The sequence below is a fragment of the Ostrea edulis genome, chromosome 2 (genome assembly GCF_947568905.1).
Source record: "Ostrea edulis chromosome 2, xbOstEdul1.1, whole genome shotgun sequence".
NCBI lineage: Eukaryota > Metazoa > Mollusca > Bivalvia > Ostreida > Ostreidae > Ostrea > Ostrea edulis.
This window is the reverse complement of record NC_079165.1, coordinates 54,918,367-54,932,893: the sequence shown is the minus strand read 5'-3', so window position 1 is coordinate 54,932,893 and position 14,527 is coordinate 54,918,367. Positions and strand designations below refer to the sequence as shown.

The 14,527-nt window shown below is 34.0% G+C and overlaps 1 protein-coding gene across 1 annotated transcript in view; it reads left to right on the top strand.

The window, feature by feature from the left end:
• The window catches only part of LOC125679371 (DNA-binding protein SMUBP-2-like), a 61,107-nt gene extending 46,828 nt beyond the window's left edge, over window positions 1-14,279 (top strand). The window contains exons 11-16 of the mRNA XM_048918557.2: window positions 1,428-1,522; window positions 2,934-3,057; window positions 3,210-3,386; window positions 7,331-7,505; window positions 8,581-8,713; window positions 12,104-14,279. Of these exons, the coding sequence (XP_048774514.1) occupies window positions 1,428-1,522; window positions 2,934-3,057; window positions 3,210-3,386; window positions 7,331-7,505; window positions 8,581-8,713; window positions 12,104-12,883 (1,484 nt within the window). The 3' untranslated portion in view covers window positions 12,884-14,279. The remainder of the gene's footprint in view (window positions 1-1,427; window positions 1,523-2,933; window positions 3,058-3,209; window positions 3,387-7,330; window positions 7,506-8,580; window positions 8,714-12,103) is intronic.
• The last annotated feature ends 248 nt before the right edge of the window (window positions 14,280-14,527 follow it).

The following is a 14,527-nucleotide window of genomic DNA, read 5'->3' as shown; positions in this document are numbered from 1 at the left end:
CATACATATGGACTACCCATGGGATGAAGATGTTCCCTATTGATTTTGGGGTCAAAAGGTCAAAGGTCACGTGCACTGGACATCGAAGTAGTAATGTGGTTCGGTTTGTCATGCCATTTGTTTTTTACACTCAGAAAAGAGGTAGTTTATACCTATTACCAACACCCTTTGGGAGATTGGGGTAAGCGGGGAGTATTCTTAGTGAGCATTGCTCACAGTACCTCTTGTTATATAAAAAGTTAAAATTGTAACTTTTAGAAAAATATTCTAGAAGAATCAGGGGACTGTAAATCCTATAAGATCGATGATGTCATTCCGAAAAAGCGACCATCGGAAGATAGCGTCAGAGTTAACAATGCAATATTGTAACGTTGTTTTCTCAATATCAGCAACAAGTAAATGGTACATGTTATATATGAATGAAACGGGAAAATTATCACCTTTCTACCTGCAAAATATGATCGGTTTTTGAAGCGCGGCCAATTTTGGCCAATAACGTCCCTTGTTCTTTAAACATGCCAAATGACATTGTAATCAAACTGATGAAGTAGCTAATGAAAACCTACAAACCAGAAATTCTTCTTTACAAAATTGATAAAAGAGTTAAAAAACCCAACAAACCAGAAATTGCCCTATTTTTCAAGTTGTAAGTTAAGTCAGCAGGAATTATTTTCATTGGAAATTGCAATAATTGATGCTAAACAATAATAGAATTGTGTAACTTTAATAATTCACCATAATATATTTATAAACATTTAGATCAGGTTTTGATGAAAGTATGTGTATACTTTTTGTGAACTTGTACTGAGAGGGGAGGGGGTTACCATGTGTTATTGCTCTTTGTCTCTACATTTGCATCTTGTTTTTAGGTATTCCACCCACTAATTGTGTCCTTCGGCAGGGGACATGTATTCCCTGACTAGCTTGTTATCATCTGTATCATTACTAACACGAAATACTTCCATTTATTTTTTATTTGTGAGTCGCTGGTGGCAAAATTCATTTCTCCATATGTGTTTCTCACAGAAGTCATGTACTAACACAACTAAAATGGACAATTCTGATCAATCCTAGGCAAACAAACCAAACAGTTTATCATTGTGAACTGAATTATTACCCAGATACACCATCTCACCACTCATCATTGCACCCTTTCTTGTACTAGTATGCATTGTTTTCAACTAGATTGGTATCTTGTGATTTCTTTGAGTCACTCCTCTGAATTCTACATACATATATATATGAACCTGTGTTATAACATAATCAGACAGCGCTATTTGCATCATTTCTGTGATGATATTTTTTTCAAGGCCAGTTGAGAAGAAATGAATCGTGCAATATGTGATTCATGTGTCTTTATGAATTCATGTATTATATTGATGAAGTTGAAAACTATCCATTCAGTGTGTATGTTTAAATTCTTAAAGGAGAAGCAGACATTGTTAGCAATCATGTGGAAAAGTTGATAAACCTTGGAGTTAATCAGGAAGAGATAGCAGTGATTGCCCCCTACAACTTACAGGCAAGTCATTTTATATTATATGAAATTCATTTTAAGTATGATTAAGACATCATAACCCAAAGGCATTGTTATTCAGGTAATTCCTTATTTTCAACAGATTTTCATAAAAAGAATTCTATAGTATGCACTTTTTTAAAAATTCCATCGAAATTCTTTATTGATATGAAAGGATATAGATTATAGCGCATTTGCTATGCAATTTCGCCTACATAAATACCTTTTTCTTGAATATCATTTTTTACAAATATTCTGCTATACAATGTCAGTTTGTACTTGTGTTTACCCAAATTACTTAATAAAGATATTGATATGTTGATAGTATCTTTATTTGATGAGCATAAACATCACCGTGATTATATAGAGTACATGTATATAGTAGATGTAACGTAATGGGCATAAAAAATTGCAAACTGTTGCAAAAGGCCACCTTAAACCAGAAATAAAACACTGAAATTGTTTTACTTGATTATGACTGTATATAAGTCCGTTTGAGGAAATTTGGTTTAAGGTGGCCCTCTTGTTGAAAATGGAAAACTTACCTTGAGATTTGGCTGCCTGTCAAACGTTAAACCTTTAAACTTACATGCCTGGGTGGCCTAGTGGTTTAGGTGCTCGGTAATCTTATACTTAAAACACACACTCCAAATTCAAGTCCAATATTTTTCCAATCTTTTTTTCTTGAGGGGGGTGTTTTAAATGTGATACATATATTATAACAAATATTAGTCATTTTCATCATAACTTCTAATATTTGCAAGTTACGACTTAAAGAAAGAGAATTTATTCCGAGATCATTGTAGTTCCACTTGTTTACACTAACATGTTCCTGTGTGCACAGAATTTTCAAACCGTAATGTGGCTGACGAAAAGCTAAACAAATACTACAAGAAAAAGGACACAAATGCACAGCATGTAATAAGTAAAAATAGGTCAAGGGAGGAAAAGAACTGTTATACAGTTTGACTTTTCAAAAGAAAATATAAAAACTCATGCAGCAACTGTCATATGATATTTAAGCAAAGATAAACACTCGAATTATCAACCAAAGGCAAATGAACTGATGACATCTATTAAAGGCGCTGCAGTCATGTCAGAACAGTGAGTTAAGTAATGCCATATGTAAAAGGGTTGTTGTGTAATATGAATGCACAGGTCTATGAAAATATTGTAAAGAATGACTCATATAAATGTCAGTAATGCTAAACTGCGGCAGTTATTTATCTTGGTTAACGAAACATCAAAAACGTTGGCCTTATATTTAGATATAACACGCCAGTCTATTATTGGAAACCGGTGTTTTCCATTTAGATTTCTGAGTCGGCCGTATCGTCAGCAAATGCGCTATACCTCTTTATTACAAATATATTAGTAAATACAGATATCTAATGTTTTATCATTTTCCAATGTTCAGGTTGAGCTTTTGAGATTAAGACTCTCCAATAACTATCCAAAAGTAGAAATAAAATCTGTGGATGGGTTTCAAGGAAGGGAGAAAGAGGCTGTAATCATTTCGCTAGTCAGAAGCAATATGAAAGGTACACATAGAGAGCTGTTTCATGACTATAACAAAACATTCAATGATATAGGCATGTAGAAGAGAATAAAGATGAAGGACATGTTTTCCAGTTGAAATTGGCAAAATCCTGTGATCATTCATTGCTCATAAACATGAAATTTATCTTGACAGGTGAAGTAGGATTTTTAGCTGAGAAAAGAAGAATCAATGTCGCGGTAACGCGGGCAAGACGTCACCTAATGGTGGTGTGTGACAGCGAAACTGTGGGGCATGACACATTCTTAAAGTCTTTAGTTGACTATATGTCAAGTCATGGAGTTGTGAGGACAGCTCAGGAATTTTTAGAAGGCAAGTGATGGTTGGATTTATGTTCGTATCGATTTGCTGAATCAGTATGTTGATGAAATTTACAGACTCGGCATAGGTGGATATAGATCCTGAAGCATACTACTACACTAATATAACACTGAACAGTTAGGAATGTAATACATACTACTACACCAATGTAATACTGAACAGTTAGGAATGTAATACTACTACACCAATGTAACACTGAACAGTTAGGAATGTAATACTACTACAATAATGTAATACTGAACAGTTAGGAATGTAATACATACTACACTAATGTAATACTGAACAGTTAGGAATGTAATACTACTACAATAATGTAATACTGAACAGTTAGGAATGTAATACATACTACACTAATGTAATACTGAACAGTTAGGAATGTAATACTACTACACCAATGTAATACTGAACAGTTAGGAATGTAATACATACTACACTAATGTAATACTGAACAGTTAGGAATGTAATACTACTACACTAATATAACACTGAACAGTTAGGAATGTAATACTACTACACTAATGTAACACTGAACAGTTAGGAATGTAATACATACTACACTAATGTAATGCTGAACAGTTAGGAATGTAATACTACTACACTAATGTAATACTGAACAGTTAGGAATGTAATACATACTACTACACTAATGTAATACTGAACAGTTAGGAATGTAATACATACTACTACACTAATATAACACTGAACAGTTAGGAATGTAATACATACTACTACACTAATGTAATACTGAACAGTTAGGAATGTAATACATACTACACTAATGTAATGCTGAACAGTTAGGAATGTAATACTACTACACTAATGTAATACTGAACAGTTAGGAATGTAATACATACTACTACACTAATGTAATACTGAACAGTTAGGAATGTAATACATACTACTACACTAATATAACACTGAACAGTTAGGAATGTAATACATACTACTACACTAATGTAATACTGAACAGTTAGGAATGTAATACTACTACACTAATGTAATACTGAACAGTTAGGAATGTAATACTACTACACTGATGTAATACTGAACAGTTAGGAATGTAATACATACTACTACACTAATGTAATACTGAACAGTTAGGAATGTAATACTACTACACTAATGTAACACTGAACAGTTAGGAATGTAATACTACTACACTAATGTAATACTGAACAGTTAGGAATGTAATACATACTACTACACTAATGTAATACTGAACAGTTAGGAATGTAATACATACTACACTAATGTAATACTGAACAGTTAGGAATGTAATACTACTACACTAATGTAACACTGAACAGTTAGGAATGTAATACATACTACACCAATGTAATACTGAACAGTTAGGAATGTAATACTACTACACTAATGTAATACTGAACAGTTAGGAATGTAATACTACTACACTAATGTAATACTGAACAGTTAGGAATGTAATACATACTACACTAATGTAATACTGAACAGTTAGGAATGTAATACTACTACACTAATGTAATACTGAACAGTTAGGAATGTAATACATACTACACCAATATAACACTGAACAGTTAGGAATGTAATACTACTACACTAATGTAATACTGAACAGTTAGGAATGTAATACATACTACTACACTAATATAACACTGAACAGTTAGGAATGTAATACATACTACACTAATGTAATACTGAACAGTTAGGAATGTAGTACTACTACACTGATGTAATACTGAACAGTTAGGAATGTAATACATACTACACTAATGTAATACTGAACAGTTAGGAATGTAGTACTACTACACTGATGTAACACTGAACACTTAGGAATGTAATACATACTACACTAATGTAATACTGAACAGTTAGGAATGTAGTACTACTACACTGATGTAACACTGAACAGTTAGGAATGTAATACATACTACTACACTAATGTAATACTGAACAGTTAGGAATGTAATACTACTACACTGATGTAATACTGAACAGTTAGGAATGTAATACATACATACTACACTAATGTAATACTGCACAGTTAGGAATGTAATACATACTACACTAATGAAATACTGAACAGTTAGGAATGTAATACATACTACACTAATGTAATACTGAACAGTTAGGAATGTAATACATACTACTACACCAATATAACACTGAACAGTTAGGAATGTAATACATACTACACCAATGTAATACTGAACAGTTAGGAATGTAATACATACTACACTAATGTAATACTGAACAGTTAGGAATGTAATACTACTACACTAATGTAATACTGAACAGTTAGGAATGTAATACATACTACACTAATGTAATACTGAACAGTTAGGAATGTAATACATACTACACTAATGTAATACTGAACAGTTAGGAATGTAATACATACTACACTAATGTAATACTGAACAGTTAGGAATGTAATACTACTACACTAATGTAATACTGAACAGTTAGGAATGTAATACTACTACACTAATGTAACACTGAACAGTTAGGAATGTAATACATACTACACCAATGTAATACTGAACAGTTAGGAATGTAATACATACTACTACACTAATGTAATACTGAACAGTTAGGAATGTAATACTACTACACTAATGTAATACTGAACAGTTAGGAATGTAATACATACTACACCAATATAACACTGAACAGTTAGGAATGTAATACTACTACACTAATGTAATACTGAACAGTTAGGAATGTAATACATACTACTACACTAATATAACACTGAACAGTTAGGAATGTAATACATACTACACTAATGTAATACTGAACAATTAGGAATGTAGTACTACTACACTGATGTAATACTGAACAGTTAGGAATGTAATACATACTACACTAATGTAATACTGAACAGTTAGGAATGTAGTACTACTACACTGATGTAACACTGAACACTTAGGAATGTAATACATACTACACCAATGTAATACTGAACAGTTAGGAATGTAATACATACTACACTAATGTAATACTGAACAGTTAGGAATGTAATACTACTACACTGATGTAACACTGAACAGTTAGGAATGTAATACATACTACTACACTAATGTAATACTGAACAGTTAGGAATGTAATACTACTACACTGATGTAATACTGAACAGTTAGGAATGTAATACATACATACTACACTAATGTAATACTGAACAGTTAGGAATGTAATACTACTACACTAATGTAATACTGAACAGTTAGGAATGTAATACATACATACTACACTAATGTAATACTGAACAGTTAGGAATGTAATACTACTACACTGATGTAATACTGAACAGTTAGGAATGTAATACTACTACACTAATGTAATACTGAACAGTTAGGAATGTAATACTACTACACTAATGTAATACTGAACAGTTAGGAATGTAATACATACTACTACACTAATGTAATACTGAACAGTTAGGAATGTAATACTACTACACTGATGTAACACTGAACAGTTAGGAATGTAATACTACTACACTGATGTAACACTGAACAGTTAGGAATGTAATACTTCTACACTGATGTAACACTGAACAGTTAGGAATGTAATACTACTGCACTAATGTAACACTGAACAGTTAGGAATGTAAAACTACTACACCAATGTAACACTGAACAGTTAGGAATGTAGTACTACTACACTGATGTAACACTGAACAGTTAGGAATGTAATACTACTACACTAATGTAATACTGAACAGTTAGGAATGTAATACATACTACACTAATGTAATGCTGAACAGTTAGGAATGTAATACTACTACACTAATGTAATACTGAACAGTTAGGAATGTAATACATACTACTACACTAATGTAATACTGAACAGTTAAAAATATGAAAGTACAACAGCTCAGAACATTGTGAGTAATAGATATAAGAGGTATGAAGGAATATACAACTAGCAGTGTTTTAATTCTTACTTTTTAGCTGGGGTTGTATATAACAAATTGACACGACCAGATCACCTTAATGACCTTTTGACCTTACCAAACAACAACAAAGGTGCAAAACCCAAGTCTGCCAAAAAGCAGCAGAAATCACAAAACAAAAAGAACCCTGTCAAACTAGAGAGTCAAGTTCCAGCTGCAGAGAAATATCAGAAGTATGTCTTTCTCAAAGAATGAGTAAATTGCAAATTTAGCAATATTTTTCATGGTTTTTTTTTTTTACGTCAATGTTAAAACAATGTATATGTACAATGTTTGCCAGTGTGTAATACTAAGAGAGCTTTATAGTAATTACTTTGTTGGTCTGTTTGTTACCTTTTGTGATATGGCTTCTCCAGTACTTGTATTTTTTAACTTACACACTTCATATCATGTGACCCCCCCCCCCTCCCTTTCACACATAGACACCACTTTTACTACGATCAAAACGTGACATATTCTGAGAGAAACCTAGTGAAGTCTTCACAAGCACAGTAAGATAGGGGTAGGATCTTAATAATTGGGAAGCTGTACACTTTCACCACATTTATTTTTAACATGTTGACAACAAGCCTAGCGGGATCATGGCAATAAACGGGGTGGGATAAAGTCGTATTAAGAGCGGGATATAGAAACGCTATCATCGCACAAGCAGTGTTGGAAGCGTACTGGCGAGGTCTTTTTAATTGTTGTAAAAGCACAGCACAGTCGGGAACTTACTCAGGTCATTACACTTCTACCACACTTCCACTACGATACCTCTACATTCATGACGTACAAGAAGTGAACTACAAGCATGATATGATTGACAACAGCATAGCGACATCATCGTACAGTCTTTTAGGTCTGTGTAGCATCGTGATATGATCTTGTGTGTCATAGCGACAATGCAGTATAAACACAGTAAAATTGGCCACTGGTTGCCATTGGTCTACGTTTAATCATACTGAAAGTGTGGAAGGAGTTCGTTTGATGTAGAAACATCATAGTGCAGTTGTAATGAAGACCTTAATTTGCCAAATTGTTCGGTTTTGATACCGATCCTGTCCCAATCCAGTATTTTTTTTTCAGATAAAGGTGATCATCTGTTTTATACATGTACTGATTAAAGTATAACTTTTCACCAGTTCACTCCATTTTTTAATTATAAAATGACTATGAAGCAAAGAAGAGGTTGGCTATTTGGATGCTCTCATCTACTTTAATTACTTCTTCGTGTAGGTGTAAATGTTCACAATTTATACTCTGTAGAACACAAGAGGAAACAAATGAGAAGATCAAAGAATTTCAGGAGTATTTAGATAAATTTGCACAGGAGCCCTCTTCAGAGGAACTGGAATTTCCTTCTACTTTAAACTCGCATGATAGAATGCTTGTCCATGAGGTAACAGCAGATTTCTTTTCTCATTTTTAGCTCACCTGAGCTGAAACCTCATGTGAGCTTTTATGATAACTTTTTGTCCAGCGTCCATCCATAAACTTTGAACATTTTTGCCTTCTTTTCAGAACAATAGGGCTAATTTCAACCAAACATGGCACAAAGCATGCTAGGGTAAAGAGAATTCAAAATTGTTCAAATGAAGTGCCACACCCTTTTTTAAGTGGAGATAATTAAGAATTAGTAAAAAAAAAAAAAAAAAATGCATCATTTCAAAATCTTCTCAAGAACCATTAGACCAATTTCAGCTAAACTTGCCACAAATCATCCTTGGGTTAACGGGATTCAGGTTTGTTCAAATGAAGGACCATACTCCCTTCAAGGAAGAGGTAATCAAGAAAAGACAAAAATGGGATGGGGTCATTTAAAATTCTTCTCAAGAACCACTGGGCCAGAAAGGAAAACTTTCTGAAATAGTGTAGATTCAAGTTTGTTCAATTCATGCCTAAGGGTGTAGTGTGGGGGCCACAATAGAGGATCAAACAAATTTTTTACATGAGGATATATAGGAAAAATCTTAAAAACTTCTCACTAACAGTGGGGCCATGAATACTCATATTAATATGTGATGCATCCTTGGGGGAAGGGCTTTCAAGCTTGTTCAAATGGGAGATAATCACAAAAATGCAAAAATTGGGTGGGGTCATTAAAAATCTTCAAGAACCACTGGGCCAGAAGAACTGAAATTCATATTCAAGTTTGTTAAAACCATGGCCCATGGGGGTAGGAGTGCAGATTCAAGTTTATTAAAACCATGGTCCATAGGTTTAGGGTGGGGCCACAATAGGGAATAAAAGATTTACATGCTAATATTTAGGGAAAATCTTTAAAAATCTTCTCTAAAACCACTGGACCAGAAAAGTTTATATTTACATGAAAGCTTTCTGACATAGTGCAGATTCAAGTTTGTTAAAACCATGGCCCCCAAGTGTAGGATGGGTTCAAAGTTTTACATAAAATTATATAGGAGAAATCTTTAAAATCTTCTTATCAAGAACCACTGGGCCAGAAAAGTTTATATTTAAGTAAAAGCTTTCTGACATAGTATATATTCAAGTTTGTAAAAAATCATGGCCCCCAGGGTTATGGTGGGGCCACAATAGGGATCAAAGTTTTACATGCGAACATGTAGGGAAAATTTTTAGATATGAACCAAGGTGACTCAGGTGAGTAATGTTGCCTATGGGCCTCTTGTTCAACTTCATCTTCTAAACCACTTGACCAATTTCAATCAAACTTGCCACAAAGCATCCTTGGGTGAAGGGGATTTCCTTCCAAGAGGAAATAATCAAGAAAGTACAAGAATTAGGTGGGATCATTTAAAAAATCTTTTTCTCAAGAACCTCTTGGCCAGGAAAGATGAAACTCATATGAAAGCTTCCTGATGTAGTGAAGATTCAAGTTTGTTCAAATCATAACCCCCTGGGGTAGGATAGGGGTCCAGGTTTTGCAAATTTTACATGAGATTGCCCGTAATAATTGCTAGAAACATATCACAAAGTTAAATTAAACAGCTGAAAATGCATTACTTTAGCTCAACAATATTTAGGCATCATTATATTATACTGACTCATGACATAGGCCCTGCTATATAGGTATGTGATCAGACATTAAATACATTGCATTTGTGATTGCTTTTACAGTCAGGTTTGACTAATCCCAGGTTCAATGGTGAAAATGAGGCTCTTCATAGCAAAATGTGGACTGTGTTGTGTATGGAATTGTTTCAGTGCAATCAGTTTTATATTGTCTTTTCTTTTATTCTGATCAAGGTAAATGTGGTATTATCTGTTAAAGGTGCTTTTTAGTGCTAGGAGCATCTTTATTTCATTCTCACCAATCTTTGACAATGGATTATGAAGAAACTATGACCATTTTACTTTCTATATGTGTGTACATGTATGCAGATCAGCACACATCATACTCAGGTGTCTTGTATGTTATTTATTTCAAATGATTAAAGTTTTTAACTAATTCATCATAACAACAGATCTTCATGCATATTCTGTGAACTTTTGGAGAATTTTGCATATATTTATAAATTCTTTATTTAGACAGGATAGCACAATTAGTACAAATGACTAGTTATACCCCCCGCAACAAGTTGTGGGGGGGGGTATACTGGAATCGGGTTGTCCTTCTGTCCGTCCATCTGTAAATGCAATGGTTTCCGGGCTCTAAAGCATTATCCTTTCCACCTACCATCACCATATCATATATATGGACTACCCATGGGATGAAGATGTTCCCTATCGATTTTGGATCAAAAGGTCAAAGGTCAAGCGCACTGGACATTGAAGTAGCAATATGGTTTCCGGGCTCTAAAGCGTTATCCTTTCCACCTACAGTACCATATCCTACATATGGACTACTCATGGGATGAAGATGTTCCCTATCGATTTTGGGGTCAAAATGTCAAAGGTCAAGCGCACTGGACATTGAAGTAGCAATATGGTTTCCGGGTTCTAAAGCGTTATTGTTTCCACCTACAGTCACCATATTATACATATGGACTACCCATTGCTGAAGATGTTCCCTATTGATTTTGGGGTCAAAAGGTCAAAGGTCACACGCACTGGACATCGAAGTAGCAATATGGTTTCCATTTAAATTCTTTAACGGCTTTTTTCATCGCATGGAACACCCTTTGGGAGATTGGGGTAAGCGGAGGGTATTCTTAGTGAGCATTGCTCACAGTACCTCTTTTTTACATTGTGGTCCTGTATAAAACATATTCACCGACAGATACATGTGAGAATAGAAAAATAGATAACATAATATAAAATATACATGTATACATAAAATATACACACGATATCACTGGGAAAAAATAAACATATACATATCTATACATGTATATCACTATTTGAGTAATAATGCTGTAGATATGCTTATTTAAAAGATGTAATAGAACCACAGCTTCTGACAGACAACTGATTCCATAATATTGTAAAGGATACCTTAAAAGACCGTTTATAATATTCAGTTTGAACTTTTGGTAGATATAAAATGTAACGATCTCTACTTCTTGCTGTTCTAGAACTAACTTGGCTGACAAAACTAAAAACGTTCATATATTCTGGTGTCATATTTTTAAGAACTTTGAAAGCAAGCTTTCTATATATAAAAGAATCATGGATAGGCATCCATTTAAGAACACTAGAAATATCAACCATAGAAGTCAGAGTTACTTTCATATGCAATATGATTCTGGCTGCCCTTTTCTGTAATTTAATAAAAACCTTGTTTTTGGCTGAACACTATATTGTTGTTTACAGTTGATTTCAATAAGCTAAGATTCAATGGTAATGTATTGATAGGATATTCTTGCTTCAGTTGTCAGAAAAGATGGGACTGGTTCACATCAGCAAAGGATCTGGAAAAGACCGACATATTGTTGTGTCAAAACCAGGAGGCAACAGTTCAGAATGTGTCAAATCTACAATGCTGTCCATTTCTGAGATTTCTGGTAGTGAAAGATCAAACACCAAGGGAGATAAGATCTGTCTTAAGACAGATGAAGGTGATTTGCCAGTACAAGGTCCACCAGAAGAACTGGATCTACAAATTCAGAAAGAACCTGATAAAGTGACATGTAGACACTGTAGCAAATCTGTGATAAAAGCTAACATCCAGCTACATGAGACACACTGTTTGAGAATACAGAGGCAAAAATCAGCACCAAAATCTGCTAATTCTGATGGGAAAAAGCAGAGGGATGTGCCAAAAGTTCCAAATGCACACACAGATGTGGTAGCAAAACTTGAGAAGGTGGCTGGGGATGATCTGGATAGCATGATAGCAGCTGTTCAGAGTGTGGACAGGGAGTGTAGTTTTAAGAAATGTAAAACAAGTACTCAGACTCTGGGACAGGTGTGTGAATTCTGTAGGAGGAAGTTCTGTCTTAATCATCACATGCCTGAGATTCATGGATGTGGGGATGCAGCAAAGGCTAAAGCCCGAGCTACCATCATTAGGGAGGGGGTCCTCTACAGAGGCAGTGGGGTTCCTGACAAGAAGCCTGACCCAACACGTAAGGCTCAGCTACAGATGAAGTTAGATAAAAAATTGACTGATATGGCTACCAAAAGACAAGGGAAGAAGCCCAAGAAGTAGATGTTTAATGTCTGTAGCAAGGAGTAGTGCAGTACACTTACTGACTATAACATAGCATCTTCAATGTTTTCTAATCACCATTTCAACAATTTGAGTTTATGTTTATTTTAATATTGGCACTGGTTGAGCATAAATTGAGTATGACTGTAAAAAATTTCAATTCTTATCATTTTAAACTATTTTATATTTTTGAGCAAAGATGATATGTAGTGCATTGTTAATGCAGGTATGATTCAATATTTCAATAACAAATGACAAATAAGTTGATGTTAAAGGGGTAAAGGGGTTTCAACAGTCTTGTTTAAAGTCAGCATTTTGCAAATTCTATGGTCTTGTAATGATCTTGTTTGCCAATACAGCCTCTCTTTGGGTTGACTGTTGTATGACATGTTCCATATAAATTGGTAGACTGTTCTTTTCATAAAGAATTTGACTATGGATTACATGATATAGACAGGGGGATTGTAGTGGGTGTGACTGGGAGTGTTTGCTCCTCCTAGGCACCTGATCCCACCTCTTGTGTTTTCTGGGATCTCTATCCCTTTCTTGATTTTGTATTTTTTATAACATTTATGAGATTGATCACTGTTCAAAATTTTCACCTTTTTTATTTCAATAGATTATGCATGGAGGCTATAGTCTGTTTATAGTATCCAGACCAGATGTACTACTGCATCCTGGTACATGTGGGGTTTTGATGTGTGATTTTAAATTCTAGATTTAACCAAAATAAATGAATAGTTTCAGAGCTGTGTTCTTATAACATTAACAAATGTCGCCTTTTGATTCAGTATAATGTACAATCTATAGATATATCGACCTAGAAAAAACGCATATTGACCATGCATAAAAATCTAGAAATATATCTTATCATGTATAATGTATATGATCATGGGATTCTGAAGAAATTTAGAATAAAGTTTCTCTTTACATGCATGTACGTACATGTCAAAATTATACAATTAACGGGGAGAAATATTTTCTGAAATATCCATTAAGCAAAGGGCATATCATTCATTATTCACACTAGCTTAAAGCAAAATGAATGTGCATAATCCTTCTGTAACTTATGCACATGGCATGCAGTTATTATGGATCGTATTTCCGCCATGGAAACGCATTGAATGCGGACGATTATTTACCTGGGACCACTCGTAATTGTAACGTCCACAAAAAGCCCATGCCGATCAGCTATATTCAATCGGGGAAAGTATCGGAGTAGAATATTTACCCTGTATTGTGAATACTTATTATCCGCCACATGAGCGGCCGATGTGTTTATGAATGTGGTAGAAAATGCGTATGAGGAAATGAGAAATTATTTTTCATTGTTTAAGTAGAACAATTCCTTATCAATTTAATGTATAAAAGTTGTGAATAAAAGATTTTAAAGATATATTTGAATGAAAGTCTTTGAATACAGTTTCCTGGTATTAATTACATAAATAAATTCCTAAAAAGAAAAGTTATTTTGGTTTGTATATGCAATACATATATATGTGTGTCTGTTTACGTTATTGTGATGTTAAAAAAAAAACTGCGAGTGCAAATCGTAGTTGTAGACATGTACCGCATATTCAGTGTAGCAAATAATGGACATTATCCAGGATATCGACACATTTTATATTCAGGCACATAGAATCA